Source organism: Oryctolagus cuniculus, chromosome 16 (genome assembly GCF_051225735.1).
Source record: "Oryctolagus cuniculus isolate XC-2025 breed Fujian yellow rabbit chromosome 16, ASM5122573v1, whole genome shotgun sequence".
Taxonomy (NCBI): domain Eukaryota; kingdom Metazoa; phylum Chordata; class Mammalia; order Lagomorpha; family Leporidae; genus Oryctolagus; species Oryctolagus cuniculus.
Genome location: NC_142882.1, coordinates 88209978 through 88229010, shown reverse-complemented (window position 1 = coordinate 88229010; position 19033 = coordinate 88209978). Strand labels below are relative to the sequence as shown.

The window sequence follows — 19033 nt, the reverse complement described above, 5'->3', positions numbered from 1 at the left end:
CTCTCTCTGAGCACCCCAGCCCCAGGGCAGCCTGGAGATGCCCTACCCTCACAAGAGGTAGAGGGCGGCGGGGCTGCCGACAGTCCCTCCCGACCTGTGCTCAGAGGGCGCACAGCCTGCCCCGGGCCTGCCCCATGTCCTGTCCACTTTGACCCTGAGCGGCCTCTCTGCCCTTCCGGTCCTGCCCCTGGCCCTGTGGCAGCGGGCAGCCTATTTCAGCAGCCACCTGCTGGCCCTCAGTGCAGAAGCCCCAGGCTGCCCGCCCTAGGTGACTCTGGGCCAGACCTTGCTTGTACAGGCAGCCGCAGGCTACAGGGCTACCACTGTGCTCCAGCCTCAGCAGGCGGGAGTGTCTCCATTTCCCCCAAAGCCTCCTTCTCCTTGCACCCTGGGATATGACCATGGAAGCCACAAGGAGGCAGGCCCAGACAGCCACGAGTCTGGTAAGGACCCCCCCACAGCCCAAGGGACCCTGGTGTGGGCAGCACATGGGTTTTACAGATTCTAGATTGGGGTCTGGGGGTGGCGAGCAGGCACTGGACCCCTGTGCCAATGGGAGTCCTGGCAAAGGTAGCGGTACCCGAGCTGGCCACTCTCCCCACCATCCCTTGCTAGCTGTGGCCACCTACGGTGCAGCTGCTAGGGCAGTCCTGGGGTCCAGACTGCCCAGCCTGGCTCCACGGTCAGGCAGCATGAAGATCCTATGCCATCTTGCTCTCAGGAGACAGTGGGCAGCCCAGGGTCACTCCTACTGTCCACAGCCACCCAAGGCCAGAGCTGTAGCTGGACATGTGGCCCTTGGCCATGTCCTTTAGGGCCCGTGGTGCCTCCGTGGGCCTCCTAGGCCGCCTGTCCCAGTGTTGGGCCAACCTCGGCCTCGTCATCTGTGGAGCGTGGCCCTCAGCGTCCTGCCTGTTCACTGCGCTCTGGGGAAGGGTCTCCAGGTCCTGCTCATGGTGTGAGGCAGACATGAGTCCTGCCATGGCAGCCCTGCCTGCCCAGCACTGCTCCCCCCAACCTGGACACAGCAGTGACCTCACCCTGGCCTGTGGTCCCAAGGTTGTCTCCCTACTGGCAGCTTTCAGATGTGCTCCCTGTGCCCTGGCCTCCTGGAGCCAGCAGCCACTGAGCCAGGGCGGGCAGACATGGCACGGCCGGGAGCAAGTCCACCCTCCAGCCCCAGGGGTCTTCCCAAACGCTTCCACCGCCAGTCCAAGCCTCAGTCTGTCGCAAGCCAACTCGCTGTGCTCCCTCCAGACTCGCTGTGCCTCACGACATCCTGACTGCCCCCATGTGCCGCCAAAGCTGCCCCAGCCTTCCACCCCTTCTAGCACATGGGACTGCCTGGCCCCAGGGCTCAGCCTCTGCCCCTGCCTGCCTTCCTCATCACCCAGCTGCCCAGGGTGTGACTCCATTCTTCCCGCCACTCCTGGGAATGGGGCCCGCTGCTGGTCTCCTGGGCCCCACACACGTGCAGTCAGCATCCGCCCGCAGTAGGGGATCTCAGGGCCTCAGGCAGCCTTGGTTGTGCCCTGGGTCTTGATTATGTGACCTTGGGCAAGGTCAGCAGGAGAAGCCTGGGTGTCCCAGGGCTGGGCAGGCCAGGCTGTGGGTGCTGTGTTCTCCCAGGGACACACTTGGGTAATCAGCAGCTCCCTGGGGTTCGCAGAACCCGCATTTCCCAGGCTGCTGGGGAAGCTAACGGGGTCAGCATCACTGTATTCAAAGCCCATGGTCAGGTCTCTGAACAAGTGCGTCCCGGGAGAAGAGCCCGGCCCCAGCCACATCGTGTTGGTTGTGTGTACCTGTGCCCCTGCTTTGGGAAAGCTCCAGCCCACACCGGGCGTGTGACGGGTGCAGCGGGTGTGAGTCATCTCGCTCGCCAGCTCTCGGCACAGACTGCATGGGCAGGGGTGGGAAGGACAGAGGAGGCACGGGCTGCAGCTGGGGACCTTTGATGGCCTGGGCCGTTCCAGAGTGCACTGGGACACCTGCGGGGTGCGTCCCACAGGGACGGTACGGGCCACACTCCCACCTCTCACCCTGGGCTGAGAACAGCCAGTGCTCAGCCATCCTGGCTGTTAGTTTCCGTCTTTTATCACAGCATGCCAGCCCCTTTCCTTTCGGGGTTTACATGTTATGTGCAGGGCATCATTAGGAAAAGTGGTTCTTTTTTTTTTTCCTAAGATTTATTTATTTATTTGAAAGAGTTACACAGAGAGAGAAGGAGAGGCAGAGAGAAAGGTCTTCAATCTGCTGTTCACTCCCCAAATGGCTGCAACAGCTGGAGCTGCACCAATCCGAAGCCAGGAGCCAGGAGCTTCTTCTGGGTCTCCCATGTGGGTGGAGGGGCCCAATGACTTAGGCCATCTTCTACTGCTTTCATAGCAGAGAGCTGGATCAGAAGTGGAACAGCTGGGACTCGAACCGGTGCCCATATGGGATGCCGGCACTGCAGGCAGTGGCTTTACCCACTACGCCACAGTGCCAGCCCCAAGAAAAGTGGTTCTTGACCAAGGATTGGTATCTGTTCAGAATGGTTTGGGCTGCAGGAAACAGAAGCCACTACCCATGGTGTGGTGGGTGGGTGGTATTTGCTCCGTGGCCGGCATGTGGAGGTGGGGGTCTGGCATCCGTCTCTCTTCTGCTATTGGAAGTGAACAGCTCCCCACCCCGCCGCAGCCTGTCTGCTCGTGGTGGGAAGCCGGCTGACAAATCCTATGGTCATCACCTCTACACGTAGAACAGAAAGCTGCCCTCACACATTCAGGGGCACTGGCGCTTTCCTTTGCCCTGGAAAAGTCAGGCTTCGCTTCACCTGTCAGTGACCGGAACCAGGCCGCACGCCCACCTCTAAACCCATCACCGGACTGCAGTGCTTGGCTTAGCCCATCACGGCTTAATGTGCGACTGGCCCCCACCCCCAACAAAATCTGGGTTCTGAAAACCAAGGAAGAGGGCAAGTGGCGGTGGTGCCTCCTGGCTGGAATTCAGAGTGTGTGTAGCACAGAGTGTGAGCTTTAGTAAAAAATAATAGCAATAAAATAAATTTATATTTGTTGGAGAGGCAGAGAGAGACATAGAGGCTCCCCTCCACTGGTCCATTCCCTCACTGCTCCACTTCCAAATGCCCTCAACAACACGGCTGAGCTGGACCAAAGCCGGGACCCAGGAGCTCGATCCAGATCTCCCCGTGGGTTGCAGGAACTCAGTCGCTCTGCCTCCCAGATTCTGCACTGGCAGGAAGCTGGGGTCAGGAGCCAGAGCCAAGTCTCCAGTCCAGGCACTCGGATACGAGACTTGGGCCTGTTAGCCACGAAGCTAAACCTGGCCCCGAATGGGGGCTTTTGCAGAGATCAGACCCACAGCATTTACCCGGTGCCTTTCTGTCTCCTTCTTGGTTCAGAATTAAAGCTTTAGGGTGATTCGTGCTGCTGCCCAGGATAACCAGTGTGTCACTGGGACCTGCTCTCCACAGCTGGGTGTGAGGCCACAGGCATGTGGCTGTCCACCTCAGGGTCCAGTTCACTGGGGATGCGTGGGCTAAGCCGAGGCTGCACCCTGCCTGTCGTCACGCCACTGGGGGCGGGGGTGGCCACACTGCAGGCCATCCACGCACACAGGAGCTGCATGTGCAGACCCCCACACATGCAGACCTGCCTCCTGTGTGGCCCACAGCCTCTGCTCTGGAGGGCCCTGCTTTGGGAGCCAGACACCCCGGAGGCGTCAAGGTCACTCCTAAGAGCCCTGGAGTACCCTCTGACACGGGCTGGCTGGAGGATCTCCTGCCACGGGTCCTAGGAGCAGGCTACACAGTGATGCCACTGCCTGCCGCCCAGCCCTGCCTCCACCTCCCCTTGCCCCAGTCTGAGGGGTGAGGAGACAGGGCCACAGAGACATCCTCAGGACCAAAGCCCCGCCCCTGCCACACACACACCCCAGCACACTCTGGCTGCATGCTGAGGGCCTGCACGGAACTTGTCTAACTTAGCTCTGCTCAGACCCGGGGTCAGAGGACAGGGAGACCCCGGGTGTGCGGGATGCACCTGGCGACAGCGGGTCCCCCCCCGCCCCGCAGGTGGAGCAGATCCTGGCGGAATTCCAGCTGCACGAGGAGGACCTGAAGAAGGTGATGCGGCGCATGCAGAAGGAGATGGACCGAGGCCTGCGGCTGGAGACCCACGAGGAGGCCAGCGTGAAGATGCTACCCACCTACGTGCGCTCCACCCCGGAAGGCTCGGGTACGCGGGGCAGGCCCGCGGGGGACTGGCTCCCCGCCCCCAGCAGCCGTCAGTCACGCCCAGCCCACAGCAGCACCCAGGCCTTCCCAAGGCCCTGCTGTTCCCGGTGAGCCTGGGGCAGTCTCCTGGGAAGCAGGAGTGCTCAGCCTGGCTCCTCTGGTCCAGTCCTGGGGTGCCCCGGTCCACCATGGAGCCACCAGTCCCCAGGGACACCAGCTTTCTTCATCTCGTAACCAGGGCCTTTTCCACATGGTCACTTGGGAGAGCCCTGCCCAGCCATGGGTCTGCCTGTTGTTCTAGTTCCTCCGCCGCTCCAGGGCAGGGGTTTCCCACGGGTTCCTCAGGTCACCTTCGGCCCCTCCCACAACTGGCCTGAGTGGCCGGCAGCCCCGCCCAGCTCTCCTGCCACCCCCAGGCAGCGTGGTGAGCTGAGGCTATCTCTCACCTCTGCAGAAGTCGGGGACTTCCTCTCCCTGGACCTGGGTGGCACCAACTTCCGGGTGATGCTGGTGAAGGTGGGGGAGGGCGAGGAGGGGCAGTGGAGCGTGAAGACCAAGCACCAGATGTACTCCATCCCTGAGGACGCCATGACCGGCACCGCTGAGATGGTGAGCGGCCGGGGGGCGGGGCCAGGGGGTGAGTGGGCTCTCAGGAGCCCAGGCAGGCTCGGCTGGTCCCAACAGCAGCGCCCCCCTATCACCGCCCGAGGCCTGCCAGGAAGCAAGGCCCGTGGAGCAGAATGAGCCCTGGGGGAGGCAGCAAAGCCAGAGCCCCCAGCCCCAGCCTGGCAGAGGCTGTCGGGTTCTAGGACACAGGGTTCCGAGGCAGAAGGCTGCGCCCCCCGCACTTGTAGCTTGCTGTCTGCTGGAATCGGGCGTGAATCAAGAAGGGAGGGGATGACGGGGACACCTCCCTGGGCCCTGGTGCTCAGCAGGGAGCTTGGTCCACCAGACAGCTCTGAGCAGTGCCCAGTGTGGACAGGACCACGATGGGGCAAGGAGGCCGCAGTGGCCTTCAGCAGAGGCAGGACAGCCAGGACACTGGAAGTACCAGCGGTGGCAGAAGTCAGTTAGGGGCGTGGGGTGTGCCGCCATCAGAGTCTCGCAGGACGATAGCCCAGGCCCGAGCTGGAGCTCATAGGGCCCGGCTGGCGGCGGGGGGGGGGGGGGGGGTGCATCAGCAGGGCTCTGGGGAGACTTGGGACCTGAGCCCCACAGCGGCGGCTGACCAGGGGAGGGCAGGAGGGTGGCCGCGCACAGCAGCCGGAGGCCAGCCCCGGGCTCGTCCTGCAGCTCTTCGACTACATCTCCGAGTGCATCTCCGACTTCCTGGACAAGCACCAGCTGAAGCACAAGAAGCTGCCACTGGGTTTCACCTTCTCCTTTCCTGTGCGGCACGAAGACATCGACAAGGTGGGGGCCGCAAGCACTCTCCCTCCGCTGACTTGGGCGTCCCCGCCCCCGCCCCGTGCAGGGAGAGCCCGGGTCCAGGAGGCAGAGTGGGGCTTCGGAAAACAGGCAGCTCGCCAGCCGACTCCCTGGTGCCTGAGCCCCACACACCCGGAGCGTGTACATGCACCCATCACCCGATCCCCTGCTGGCACCCGGAAGCGCCCTCTGGGATAAGGAGCTGCAGGGCTGCCCAGGGTGGGGAGGGGCTCCAGCTGCCCACGGACCCTCAGGACGGCACACTGCCCCGGCGGAGTCATCACCACGTGTCCCCCACCCTGCCACAAGCCTGCAAGTCAGCCAGCCAGTTAGCGCTCCACAGGTAAACTACGAACACATGCGTGGCAGGGTCTTAGCATGCCCCATCCTGAGTCTCCACGCTGCTCCTGATCCCCCTTCCTGCTGATTCACACGCTGGGAGGCAGTGGTGATGGCTCAAGTAGTTGGCTCCCTGCCACCACGCGGGAGAGCCAGACTGAGTTCCTGGCTCCTGGCTTGGGCCTGCAGCTGGGAGAGCTCTGTCGGCCTGCCTTTCAGAGAAATGAAATGTCTCCTCTGGGTCAGAAACAGGGCCAGGTGACAGCTGGTGGCAGCAACAGCCCACGGCTCCGCCACACCCCAGTCCCTGGAGAGAGGCAGGGGGCCAGGCCAGGTGATGCGTCTGTGGGCAGCGGCAGGAGAGGGGCCCCAGCGGGAGCCAGGGCTGCTCGGCTGGGGACCTGCCCCCTCTCTGGGCTTTGCAGCACAAACCTTTTCAAGGGGGCTGGAACCCAGCCCTGCAGAAATCCGAGATATTCGGGCACACCCCGCTCCTTTCTTCGTCTGGAAAGGGGGTGCGTGACCCTGTGGCCCAGACAGGCCCGGGAAGGGCCGAAGGTCCCTGGCCAGCGTCCTCTCCCCACAGGGCATCCTCCTCAACTGGACCAAGGGCTTCAAGGCCTCGGGGGCGGAAGGGAACAACATCGTGGGGCTCCTGCGAGATGCCATCAAGCGCAGAGGGGTGAGCTCCCAGCCCGCAGCCCCGCCCAGGCTGGCCTCTGACCCCGGCCCCGACACGGCCTCCGTGCTTCTCCGCAGGACTTTGAGATGGACGTGGTGGCCATGGTGAACGACACGGTGGCCACCATGATCTCCTGCTACTACGAAGACCGCCAGTGCGAGGTCGGCATGATCGTGGGTAAGGCTCCCACCTGCAGGACTCCCTTCTGGCTGGGGCCGGAACACCGCGTCCTGTAAACAGATCAGACCGGAAGGACTGTCCAAGCGGGAGAGGATAGCAATGGTGGCGCCATCCCTTCCTGGAAGGTTCTACTGTGGGCCTGCCCCAGCCCCTCTCCGACCCTTCCCACGACCCCCTCTCCTGCCCACCCTCCCTGCCCCCCACACGCCCCCAGCTCTGCCGTCCCGGCCCCAGCCCCAGGTCCTGCTGAGAACCCACCCAGGCCCCTCCCCGCGCAGGAGCCTCCCAGTCTCTCAAGCCTTTCTGAGAAGTCCCGGGGCTGGCTCCAAGAGGCTCTCTGAGGGGCGGTCCAATTGGCTCCGCTGTGTGCAACACACACAGGCTTGGGTGTTTTTCTGGATTCCAGGCCCTGGTCACCCAGGAAGTGAGTGTTCCGGGTCTGTGTCCCCGGGGAGTCTGAAAGGCCCCTGTTTGTGCTCCTGCCTCCCTTCTGTCTGTAATTACATGCCCCGAAATAGCACAGAGGCACAGGCATGCAAACTCGAAACACACACACCGGGTTCCAGCTCCAGCCTGACCTCACTCGTCTCTCCTTGCTTCCTGTCTTTTACCTCCACGCTCACCATTCTGATGGGGAGCCCCAGCCCCCACCCTAGCCCCCTGCCCCTCCTCCACAGCTGCCTGAGGCCCTCAGACACCTGCCCAGGGAAACTCAGCCGGGGCGCGGGGGGGGGGGTCGCAGGTGTCTGCTGGCTGCACTCACCCAGGGCAGAGGCAGCACGGGCGGCCAGCAGCTCACAGCTGTCCACAAATGTGGTGCTCAGTGCTTAAAACTGTGTCAGGAACAATGACCAAGGTCCAGAAGCTGGGAGAAGTCACGTCAAAGGCTGGATCACTGGGTGGCTTGTAGCCACCGAGCGTGCAGCCCGGGCAGTCTCCTCCCCCTGCCTGTCGCCGCTGCTTCCCCGCTGAAGCGCGTCCTAACTCACGCACCAGGACTCCGCACTTTGACTTGGCCCAGGGCCCACACGGGACAAATTCTGCAGCAAGCGCTGCTCCAAGGCTCACCCGGGACCTTGTTCATTTTGGGGCACCCCCCAAACACTGTCCAGGACAGACACTCAAACAGGGGCATGGAAAGTACCAGAAAACACAGGCGGTACACAGACACAACCTGACGCCGCAAGCCATCTCTCACTGGAGACACACTTGTCAGTTTCCTTCTGGCCTCCCAACCAGCCAGCAAGGAGCAAAGACAGTGTCACTGTTGCCCTTAGGGGAGAGCACACCCCCAAGACCGGCCCCTCCAGCCAGGGTCACGCAGCCAGCCCAGCCCTGTAGCCCCTGGCGCTCCTCTGCTGCGCCAGGCAGTGCGGGAAGACCCTTCACCCAGGCGTGGGAGGCCGCGGGTGGGGGTGACTAGGGAAGCTTCCTGCGGTGTGTGGGGGGAAACTCCTCAGGAGGCGCCTCTCCCCAGCGGGGGCTGACCCCTGCCCCCCCCCCCGCCCCAGGCACTGGCTGCAACGCCTGCTACATGGAGGAGATGCAGAACGTGGAGCTGGTGGAGGGCGACGAGGGCCGCATGTGCGTCAACACCGAGTGGGGCGCCTTCGGGGACTCGGGCGAGCTGGACGAGTTCCTGCTGGAGTACGACCGCATGGTGGACGAGAGCTCCGCGAACCCCGGTCAGCAGCTGTAAGGACGCGCCCCCGCCCGGCTCTGGGCTGCTCGCGCCGGGGCGCAGCAGATGGGCGCCCGGCCTCGCAGTTAACGGGCTCGTTCTCGATCAGCTCTGGGGAGAGCAGAGGGCAGATGCCTCCCTGCCTGGCACTCGGTCCCCGCCCTGGCCCCTGCGGCTGCGGAACAGGCAGATGTGGACTTAGCCACAGCTGTGGTCAGATGGGGTGGCTTCTCCCTCCCCAAGGGTCACCCAGGCACAGTGCAGGTTGTCGGCAGCCACAGGCTGGACAGCAGTGGTCTGTGGATGCTGTAGGCTGCAGGACACAGGCTGGGAAGCCGGGGCTGGGTCCTGAGCCACAGCTGCCTCGAGTCAGACACCCGCTCCTGCCAGGGCTGCCCAGAGGCCTTTGCTTCCTGCAGCACGTTGATGGACCTCTGTTAGGTCAGCAGCATTGCAGCGAGACACAGGGCCTCAGAGCTCACGGCGACCACGCCAGCACCTTTGGCAAGGCGTTCACCGCCTGGGCCGTGGTTTCCACTGCAGCCTGGGAGGCTGTGGGAGGACGGATGTCCCAGCCCCCGCAGGAGGCCTCAGAGGGGCCAGGGAGCCCCTGGCCTGTCTGACCACGGAGGTCCCCAGTGCCCCAAGCTCCTAAAACCAGGGTTGAAACGAGTGGAGCAGAACCCTGGAGGCTCCCGGCGCTGCCACGCGGCCTCCTGGTGACCCGTGGGTGCAGGGCAGTGGGGGCCTCCAGCACGGGGATGTGTGACCGGGGGCCCGGTGTCCAGGTACGAAAAGCTCATCGGCGGCAAGTACATGGGCGAGCTGGTGCGGCTCCTGCTGCTGAAGCTGGTGGACGAGAACCTGCTGTTCCACGGCGAGGCCTCGGAGCAGCTGCGCACGCGCGGCGCCTTCGAGACGCGCTTTGTGTCCCAGGTGGAGAGGTGCGTGCAGGGCGGGTGGGGCTCAGGGGTCCGGCGCCCCGGGCCGGCCGGCGCGGCAGAGACCCGGTCTCAGAGGGACCTGTCCTGGGCAGGAGGCCGCTGGTCTCCAGCGAACCAAGCCCCAAACACAGTGCTGGGCTGGCCGGGCGCCGACCGACCCTCAGTGGCCCTCCCGCCCCCGCAGCGACTCCGGGGACCGCAAGCAGACCTACAACATCCTGAGCACGCTGGGGCTGCGGCCCTCGGCCGCCGACTGCGACATCGTGCGGCGCGCCTGCGAGAGCGTGTCCACGCGCGCCGCGCACATGTGCTCGGCCGGGCTGGCGGGCGTCATCAACCGCATGCGCGAGAGCCGTGGCATGGACGTGATGCGCATCACGGTGGGCGTGGACGGCTCGGTGTACAAGCTGCACCCCAGGTGAGCCCCCCCGCCTGGGGATGGCCGGGGCCGGTCTGGAGCGCGCTGGGAGCCACGAAGCCCCGCTTACCCCCACCCCAACCCCCGCGCAGCTTCAAGGAGCGGTTCCACGCCAGCGTGCGCAGGCTGACGCCCAGCTGCGAGATCACCTTCATCGAGTCGGAGGAAGGCAGCGGCCGGGGTGCCGCGCTGGTCTCGGCCGTGGCCTGCAAGAAGGCCTGCATGCTGGCCCAGTGAGAGCGGCGGCGGCGCGCGCGGGGCGGACCTGGCTCCACGGGGACGGCGCTCCCCACAGGGGCTCCCAGCTCGGCGGCCAGGGGGCCCGGGCCAGTAAGATCGGCGCGCGCGCGGGGCGGACCCGGCTCCCAGACGGCGCTCCCAACAGGGGCTCCAGCTCAGCTGGCCAGGGGGCCCGGGCTCGAGAGGACCCCAGATGCCTCCCCACCCACTGTACCCCTGGAATTGGGAGAGAGCCCTGGGGGTCGGAGCACAAGTCTGTTGGCGGAGTCGGTTGGAGGGACAGCCCCAGGGCACTGGCGGGGTGGGAGCTGGGCAGGACAGGGACAGGGACAGACACTCCCAACGCCGCAGGCCTTTCCTGTGGGAACCCAGCACCCCAAGGGCGCTGGGCACTCATTTCCACACGGCCTGCCTCCCACGCTGGGCCTGGTTGGGCTCCCCTGGGAACTTACCGCGTGGGAGGCAGATCCAGTTGCTGGGTGGGAGCAGACCGGCCAGCAGGGTGACCCCAGGACTGGCTGAATTCCTGCCTGTGGCTTCAGATGCTGGGGGAGCCACACAGGGGGCCGCCCACCCCCAGTGCCCGAGCACCCGGAGTTCTGGACTGGACCCGCGGGCAGTGGCACCGTCAGTCTCCACAGGCCAGCGCAGGAAGAACCCCTGCAGCATTGCCACACCCCAGGGCTACCCAGGCCCCTCTCCAGAGCCACCCACCCTCTCCATGCCCACCCTGGGACTGTGGGGTTTTTAATTAAAAATGTAAAAGATGTGACCGTGGTCTGGCCACCGATCTTTGTGCACAAGGACCTGGGGACAGCGTGTGAAGAGACACTGCGCACCCTCGGACGCGCTGGCCGGCCCTGTGTGTCCCTCTGAGGCGTGTGAAGAGCGGCAGGCCAGCCGCCCCCCGCGTGGGCTCAGAGGTGCCGGCGGCCCTGCGGGCAGGAGGGGGAGCACCCGGCCAGGCGCTGCTCTGCTCAGCGGGGTCTGGCCCCTCAGAGCACTGAGGGGGGCTGGGATCCGAATCGTCACAATTTCCAAGTCCCCGCGGAGGCTGCTGTGAGACACCAGGCACTGTCTTTTTTTTTTTTTTTAGTGATTTATTTAATTTAAAAGGCAGAGTTAGACAGAGAGAGATCTTCCATCCACTGATTCACCCTCCAAATGGCCACAATGGCTGGGGCTGGGCCAGGTCAAAGCCAGGAACCAGGAACTTCTTCCGGTCTCCCACATGGGTGGCGGGGGCCTAAGCACTTGGGCCATGCTCCACTGCCTTCCCAGGCGCTTTAGGGAATTGGATTGGAAGAGGAGCAGCCAGGACTCGAGCCAGCGCCCATGAGGGATGCTGGCATCGCAGGCAGAGGCTTTATCCACTGCACCAGAGCGTGGGCCCCCCAATGGCCATCTCTATGTTACGTTTTCCTCGTCCTGTTTTCTGGTATTTCTCATGTGGAATTACTTGGATTATCTTCCTTCTTGGAGTCTCACTCATTTAAGTTGGTGCAAACATCCGGTTAGCTCATCAGGACGAAACGTGCTCACATTGGAACATTCACATATCAGAACACATTTTTATGTCAATGGCCGTTTCTTTCTCCTTTGTGTGACAGTTTGAGGCACCGTGTTGACCTGCAAAGATTCAGGGGTGAGGGCCCACACTGAGGCACGTGGGTGAGCCCCTGCTTGTGACACCGGTATCCCATGTATGGGGAGCGCCGGTTCAAGTCCCAGCTACTCTGCTTTCCATCCAGCTTCCTGCTAAAGTGTGTGGGAAGGCGGTGGATGATGGCCCAAGTGCTTTGGCCCTGCCACCCATGTGGGAGACCCAGATGGAGTTCCAGGCTCCTGGTTTTTTTTTTTTTTTTTTAAAGATTTATTTATTTACTTGAAAGAGTTACACAGAGAGAAGGAGAGGCAGAGAGAGAGAGAGAGAGAGAGAGAGAGAGGTCTTCCATGTGCTGGTTCACTCACCAATTGGCTGCAATGGCCAGAGCTGTGCCGATTCGAAGCCAGGAGCCAGGAACTTCTTCCAGGTCTCCCACATGGGTGCAGGGGTCCAAGGACTTGGGCCATCTTCTACTGCTTTCCCAGGCCACAGCAGAGAGCTGGATCAGAAGTGGAGCAGCCGGGCCTCGAACCAGCGCCCATATCGGATGCCGGCACTGCAGGCGGCGGCTTCACCCACTATGCCACAGCGGCAGCCCCAAGGCGCCTGGTTTTACCTGGCTCAGACCTGGCTGTTGTGGCCATTTGGGGACTGAGTTGGCAGATGGAAGATCTCTCTCTCCCTCCCCTCCCCTCCTTTTCCCTGTCTCTCTGCCTTTCAAATGTATAATGAATAAATCTTATTTTTTAAAAAAAATAAAAAGACTCCTGGGTGGGTGGGTGGGTGGGTTACAGATCTGAATGAAGTGACCGTCATTTGCAGCCAGTAATGGAAGTGTTACGAAACTCAATATACAAGCACTCAACACACAGAAGGGGGCCAGGGCCTGAGGGGTGCAGGCTCTGCGTTCTCCCCACCAGGGACCACCTGCCGCCTCCAGACTGCCCCTTCCAGCAGAGGGTGCTGGGCCCCGTGCCCCACAGTCCAGCTCCACCCAAGGGCTCTGGGATGCCACCGAGAGGGCCCAGGGGATGCCTGGGGTCTAGGTCTGTGCTGCACATCTTTGTGCAAACAGCGTCACACAGGCCCGCGCCTGGCCCCAGGGTACGGACGTTCACCAGGACGGGTGGGCCAACTCATCAGTCACCAGGCAGGTGGGAAGTGTGTCTTCAGCACGCCCCCCTCCCTGCCTATCAGAGTTGAGATAGAGCTTGGGGGAACAGCAAGATGGAAATGAATACAAAGAGGCGCCCTGCAGGGCAGGCCATGTGAGGTGGGCAGCTCCCAAACCAGGCCCAGGTGTCCAACTTGGGGCCGCCTTCTATCCCTTGATCAAAGGGGCGGGGCGTCAGAGCCAAGGGTCTTCGCCAAGACCGCTGGGACTCCCTGAGGATCTCGAGCCAGAGACCCTCCTCAGAACCCCCCATGCCCCCTGAGCCTCTCAGAGGGCCTGTGACTGGCCATCGCCCAGCTGTCCTATCTGGCTGGCCAGGGGCTGCGCTGCACCTGCCCGAGGGGTGGCCAGGTTGGGTGACGGGGCCCCTCCTTCACCAGCTGGAGTGGTGAGAGCCAGGAGCCACTCTGCTCAGGGCCATGGGGCCTGGCCCTGCGGGGTGGACGGAGGTGAAGGGCTCCAGGAATGTGGCTGGAATCTGCATGCTGGCCCCTCGTCCTCACCCAGCCCCAGCTGCCAAGTTTGGGCCTGTCTCCCGTCCTTGCCTTTTTTGGAGCTCCAGGTGATAAGGCTGAGACATAAAGGGGGCTGGGCCCTGTGGCAGGAAGCAGCCAGGCTGTGCATCAGGATGGTGAGTCCAGGGTAGAGCCAGGGAGCCCTGTGTTGGGCCCAGGGGTGTGTGTGGTGGTGGGGGTTCTCCTGGGAGTGTGTGCGGGGCAAGGGGGCACTTTGCAGAGCTGGGGAGGGGACCCCTCCCCACCCACGGTGTTGCAGGCCAGCAGGAAGGCAGGGACCCGGGGCAAGGCCGCAGCCACCAAGCAGGCCCATCGCGGCTCCTCCAATGTCTTCTCCATGTTTGAGCAAGCTCAGATCCAGGAGTTCAAGGAAGTGAGTGTCCGCCCCTCCCGGTGGCAACACCGCCAGCATCCTCAGCCCCGACTGGGCGCCCTTACCTCTGCCGTACATGCCCCCTGCTCTGTGGCCCCCCAGCCTCTCCCCTTCCCCCTCCCCTGGGCTGGCTGCCCCCTCAGCCTCTCCCCCTCCCCCTCCCCTGGGCTGGCTGCCCCCGCTGAAGGCCCCTTCCTCACAGGCCTTCAGCTGCATCGACCAGAACCGTGACGGCATCATCTGCAAGGCGGACCTGAGGGAGACCTACTCCCAGCTCGGTGCGCGCCCCCTCCCAGTGCCCCCCATCCTCTTGGCCCGCCAGCCGTGCCTGGGTAGGAGCGGCAGCCTGGCCCTTCCCCGGGGTCCCGGGGTCCCTGTGCTCATGCTCAACCCCCCCCACCCCCCGCCCAGGGAAGGTGAATGTCCCGGATGAGGAGCTGGACGCCATGCTGCAGGAGGGCAAGGGCCCCATCAACTTCACCGTCTTCCTCTCGCTCTTCGGGGAGAAGCTCAACGGTGAGCCCGGGCCAGATTGGGCTCCCTCGGCCAGACGGCAAGCCTGCACCCCGCAGGGACCCCTGCACCCCGCAGGAACCCACCCAGAGCATCTGGGGCCCACCCCTGCACACCCTCTGTCCCAGCACCCAAGGGCACTGTCACCTGCTGCTGATGCGGGGTCCGGCAATGTCCCCTCCCGAGTCCCCTGGGCCTGGCCCACAGTCCTCGGGAGGACGCGGAGGGGGCGCCACCTCCCTGGGACAGGGAGGGTTCCCCGTGCGCCTGGGTGAGTTCTGGGCAGGCCCAGGAGGTGCTCACCTGGCGGCCTCGGCCCCCAGGGACGGACCCCGAGGAAGCCATCCTGAGCGCCTTCCGCATGTTCGACCCCAGCGGCCAAGGGGTGGTGAACAAAGACGAGTGAGTGTGAGGAGCCCCGCCCTGGGCAGCCTGGGGGGGAGGTGATGTGGCTGCGGGGGGGGGGGCTTCCCTGGGCTGCTGGAGCCCCTCTCCCCTGCTCACCCCCCACCCTCACCCCCAGGTTCAAGCAGCTTCTCCTGACACAGGCAGACAAGTTCTCTCCAGCCGAGGTGAGGCTTCCCGGCTCTCAGCGCGTCCTGGCGTCTTCTCCTGGACCTGTCCTAACCTCAGCCCCAGGCTGTGCTGAGAGGGAGGGCGCTGGGCAGGGCTGTGCGCAGATGCCAGAGGCTCTGTGCTGGTGCCCAGGGGTGCGGGCACCCCTGTGGCCAGGGTGGGCCCTTGACCCCCGGCCCCCATTCAGACCCGTCCGTCCCCAGTCTGTCCAATGCGGCCATCAGAACAACGTCAGCCTCGGGTTTGGGGCTTGGGGCTGAAAAGGCGGAGGGCCGGAGCGGGTGGCCCCCGGGCCGCGTCTCAGCCGGGCGCCGCCCACAGGTGGAGCAGATGTTCGCCCTGACGCCCATGGACCTGGCCGGCAACATCGACTACAAGTCCCTGTGCTACATCATTACCCACGGGGACGAGAAGGAGGAGTAGGGCGGGCGTCCCGCGGGGCTCGGCTCAATAAACTGCTACCGAATCAGACCTGCGTGTGGCTCCTGGGGGACTCACAGGGCCCAGGGAGGGCGGGCCCCTTCCCCAGGCTGACCCCTTAAAGAAGAGGAACGTGCCCCCCCAGGCCCAGGGAGGCGCACAAGGTGGGCACTGCCAGCTCCCAGAGGCCATGCTGGGAAGATGGGCAGTGGGTGCTGAGCTGGCAGCCCAACTGCCTGGCTGGTGGCCCCGGGATCCCCACCTGCACAGCCCCCCACTTTCCTCATTACCCCTGCACTCTGAGGGACCGTTTTCTGGGCTCCGTGTATAGGGCACTGAGGACCCCATTTGACACTCAGACTGCTCACTGCAAAACAGGCAGGGACCCGAGCGGGGCCAGAGCAGGTGCACATTTCCAGCCTCGTGGGTGGTGGGGTTCAGGGTCAGACAGGTTGAGGGGGGACTATCCCTGTCCCATCTGCCGAAACCAGGGGCTGGAGAGGAGGGGCCCCATCATTGGAACCAAGGGGCAGCTGAATGGGGCGCGGGGGGCAGACTCAGGGCACTGTCCTCCCTCCAAAGCCTGCTGCAATGCGGCAGCTGGGGAGTGGGAGGCGGGAGTGCGCAGGGCCGGAGGGGCTGCCCCATTCCCTTGCTGCAGCTTGGGTTTTTGCAATCCAATTCCTACATTGAGACTCTAGGTTTAAAGTCTTATTATCAGTGACCACAGAAGCCAGGAATGTGTCTGGTTTTCCATCCAGAGAGCGGCCCCTGGCTGCCCCTCTGAGCGTGCTGAGGGCCAGGTCGGGATGCAGCGGCAGCTGCGGTTCTGTCATTCGTCTGCTGGCTTGGCAGACTGTGCGAGGGAAGGGACAGCTTATCGTCAAAGACTCGATGTGGACGGAAGTGACCACAGGCGTGAGAGTGGGGGTGCTGGGCTCCCTGTGCCTTCACTCCAAGGTGCAGACGACCAAGAGAAGCAGTGAGCTCATCAGCACACGGGCACATGAACGCCGCCCAGCACAGGCACGCTGGCTGTCCCTCTGCTGCTGGGGCCACGCCCACTGTGCAGCCATTAAACAGTCGCCTCTCTAGTCCTGACCGTCTACACCTCTCCTCACTGTCTGCACCTGCGGCTGCTCGGTGACTTTGTCTCTGACCAAGCACGACATCCTACTGGTTCCCGCAGCAGTTCACAAACCAATAAAACCTTTGGCGGGTGTTCATTCATTTGGTATGAGAGTCATGATTTTTCTTTTGAAAAGAATTACCCTTTCACATGTCCAGTGTGGTTGTCCTGCACCCAAATTGCCTGTGTTAGTGTTGGCTTGGAGTCAACTAAGGACCATGCGTGTGAAATGAGGTGTGTGTGGAGCATGTCGTGTGTGGCATATGTGGTATGTGTGGTGTCTGTGGTGTGTGGTATGTATGGTATCTGGTATGTGTGGAGTATGTGGTGTGTGTGGTGCTCCTATGTGTGGAGCATGTGGTACGTATGTGTGGAGCATGTGGTACGTATGTGTGGAGCATGTTGCGCGTGGTATATGTGATAGTGTGGTGTGTGTGTGCCTATGACAGAAAGACGGAGGTGGGGGCCTTCTGAGGCCACGAGTCCTCCCGTCGTGGCAGCCACCTGCTCCAGTGGCCCGGGAACACTTGCTCACAGCCATGTTGTGTGGGTTGTAACACACACATCCGATGTTGAGGACTGAGTACAAAGGAGAATGCCAAATGCCTCCTTAATAACATTAGTATTGATTGCACGCTGAAATGATGACGTTTTGGATATAGTGGGTTGAAGTACTGCTAAAATTAATTTCACCTTTTTTTTTTGCCTTTTTAATGTGGCGATCGGAGAGTTTTGAATTGCCTGTGTCTGGCACCTCTGTGGGGTGCACCAAGTCAGCCTGTCTAGGTACCTGTCAAGGCCTGCGGTTTCTGGAGGCTTGGAGGTGGTGGTGATGGGGTCTCAGCCCCAAAGACGGCCCCAGGGAGAGCCTCATGTCGCAGGGTCGCCTGTCTGGCAGCACCGGCAGAAGGGGAGAGCAGAGACCTCTCCCAATCACCTGCGGAGGCCAATGTGTTCCTGGGGGGAGCCCACGATGCTGGGGGCGAGGCTGGGAGAGCCTGGGAGGGGCCGTGGCTCCCTCCACACTGGCGCTGGCCAGGCCCACGGGTCCCTGCTGGGAGCCCCGCGTGACTTGCCAGAAAGAGAAAGAAATGCGCCAGTGCCCGTCTCCCGTCTCCCTTGGATGAAGCAGGCAGCCAGCCCAGGGGCAGGGGCTCAGGGTGCGTGATGTCGCCCGCCCCTTCGCCGGGGACCGTGATGCCAGGGCGCTCTGGCTACAGCCAGGGCGCGCCTGTGCCTCCGTGACCCCTCGGGCGCTGATTCCTCGGTGACCCGTTCTCCTGCCCTGCTGCTTTTATGGGAAGGCTGTCTGGGCCGGCAGCAGCTTGTTTTCACTTGTCCGCCCCACGGCGCCTGATCCAGCCCTTGAGAACCCCGGCCCTGGGTCCACGGTCCCCTCCTAGGACACTGGTGGCCTGTGGCCAGGAGCACAGCAGGGCTCCCGCGGGCTCAGGCTGTAGAGCGGGGCCCACTGCATTTTCTGACCTTACCCTGTGACCCCTTTAGCCCCCTGCCCGGCAGCAGTCCTGCCCCACCCCACCCCCACCCCTGCATTCTCTCCTGACCAGAGCTGACACCACTGATAAGGGGACAGACAGGCGCCCTGCCTGGCGCGAGGAGTGTGTAGGAGCGCAGGGGGCCCAGTCCTGCTGGGGGCCGCGAGGAGCTGGGACGAGGAGGAAGGTATTGGCAGCCCCCAGCAGTCTTCAGCCCCCCCCCCCCAGGGTACCCAGTGCTCTCGTGCCCCTGGTGGTCTGCCCTTGCACTCCGGGTAGCTGAGTTTGAGGTTGCGCCCTGGCCGGGGGTACAGATTCAGCCTTCGGCCACCCTCACCAGCAGGTGCAGCCCAGGTGTGGTGTGGTTTCCTCTTAAGAGACAGATGTGACCCTGCCGTCTGCCCTAATGCCTGGCACGTGTCCCCCTGGGGCTGGGCGGGGGGCCGGACAGCACAGGGCACGTGGCCATCACGTGCCACCTCCTCCTCCGTCCTCTCGAATTCCACCTGTGGAAGCCACTGTTGGTTGAGCCTTTCATTCCCACCGCCGGATGCGGTCCTAACTGTCGTGGCTGCCACCGCACTTCCAGACCTGGAGCTGAGGCAACCCTGGATTAGCAGTCTGCCCAAGGTCACACACAGCCGGGAGGCAGCCGAGCCCATCTGGCCCCAGGACCTGTCTGTGGGAGTTCAGTGCAGTTGGACAAGCGTCGGGAGCAGCCTCTCCAGTCTGCGGATCGTCCCCGGGGATGTGCTGCTGACATGCAGGGCCACCCCGCTCCAAAATAGACTCTTATCTCCCCTCCTGTCCCTTCGCCGTCAGCAGCACCTCCCCTCCCCTTCCGCCAGGACCCCCTGACCCCTCGGCTTGTGCTGCATCTCCGCCCCTCCCAGCACTGCCCAGTCTCCTGGCCGCCCTGTGTGACTCCCACTACTGGGCCAACGTGGTCTGGCGCCCCTTGCTCCAGGGCAGCCTGGTCTGAGCCACCCGGGTTCCATGCGTTGGGTCGTGGGCAGAGGAGAGCCCAGCCTGCACCACACACAGGGGTGGCCGACACTCCCGGGAGGCCACAGAATGGA

At 63.5% G+C, this 19033-nt stretch overlaps 2 protein-coding genes and 1 long non-coding RNA gene across 5 annotated transcripts; 2 read left to right on the top strand and 1 right to left on the bottom strand.

Moving 5' to 3' along the window:
• Nucleotides 1-395: 395 nt before the first annotated feature.
• GCK (glucokinase) lies at nucleotides 396-12520 on the top strand. 2 transcript variants are annotated; one of them, XM_070059879.2, is made up of 10 exons: nucleotides 396-443; nucleotides 4079-4241; nucleotides 4695-4849; nucleotides 5534-5653; nucleotides 6594-6689; nucleotides 6767-6866; nucleotides 8381-8564; nucleotides 9339-9494; nucleotides 9679-9912; nucleotides 10005-12520. In XM_070059879.2, exons 1-10 carry the CDS (start codon nucleotides 396-398, stop codon nucleotides 10147-10149), a joined length of 1401 nt encoding a protein of 466 aa, XP_069915980.2. In that variant the 3' UTR covers nucleotides 10150-12520. The 2 variants fall into 2 exon arrangements, 1 of the variants encoding a protein (XP_069915980.2); XR_016223213.1 differs by lacking the exons at nucleotides 396-443; nucleotides 10005-12520 and having other exon boundaries at nucleotides 2395-4849; nucleotides 8381-8554; nucleotides 9679-9815.
• Nucleotides 2171-4811, bottom strand: LOC149121859 (uncharacterized). Its single transcript, XR_016223214.1, has 2 exons — nucleotides 4687-4811; nucleotides 2171-2395 (listed from the first exon to the last, which is right to left on the bottom strand). It is a non-coding gene; the product is annotated as an uncharacterized LOC149121859 (long non-coding RNA).
• A 942-nt stretch (nucleotides 12521-13462) lies between the features above and the next one.
• Nucleotides 13463-15380, top strand: MYL7 (myosin light chain 7). Of its 2 annotated transcripts, none has more exons than XR_016223212.1 (7): nucleotides 13463-13563; nucleotides 13707-13820; nucleotides 14023-14098; nucleotides 14232-14336; nucleotides 14657-14741; nucleotides 14857-14905; nucleotides 15231-15380. XR_016223212.1 is itself a non-coding variant. In XM_070059878.2 (7 exons), exons 1-7 carry the CDS (start codon nucleotides 13561-13563, stop codon nucleotides 15330-15332), a joined length of 528 nt encoding a protein of 175 aa, XP_069915979.2. In that variant the 5' UTR covers nucleotides 13466-13560; the 3' UTR covers nucleotides 15333-15380. The 2 variants fall into 2 exon arrangements, 1 of the variants encoding a protein (XP_069915979.2); XM_070059878.2 differs by having other exon boundaries at nucleotides 13466-13563; nucleotides 14657-14735.
• Nucleotides 15381-19033: the final 3653 nt, after the last annotated feature.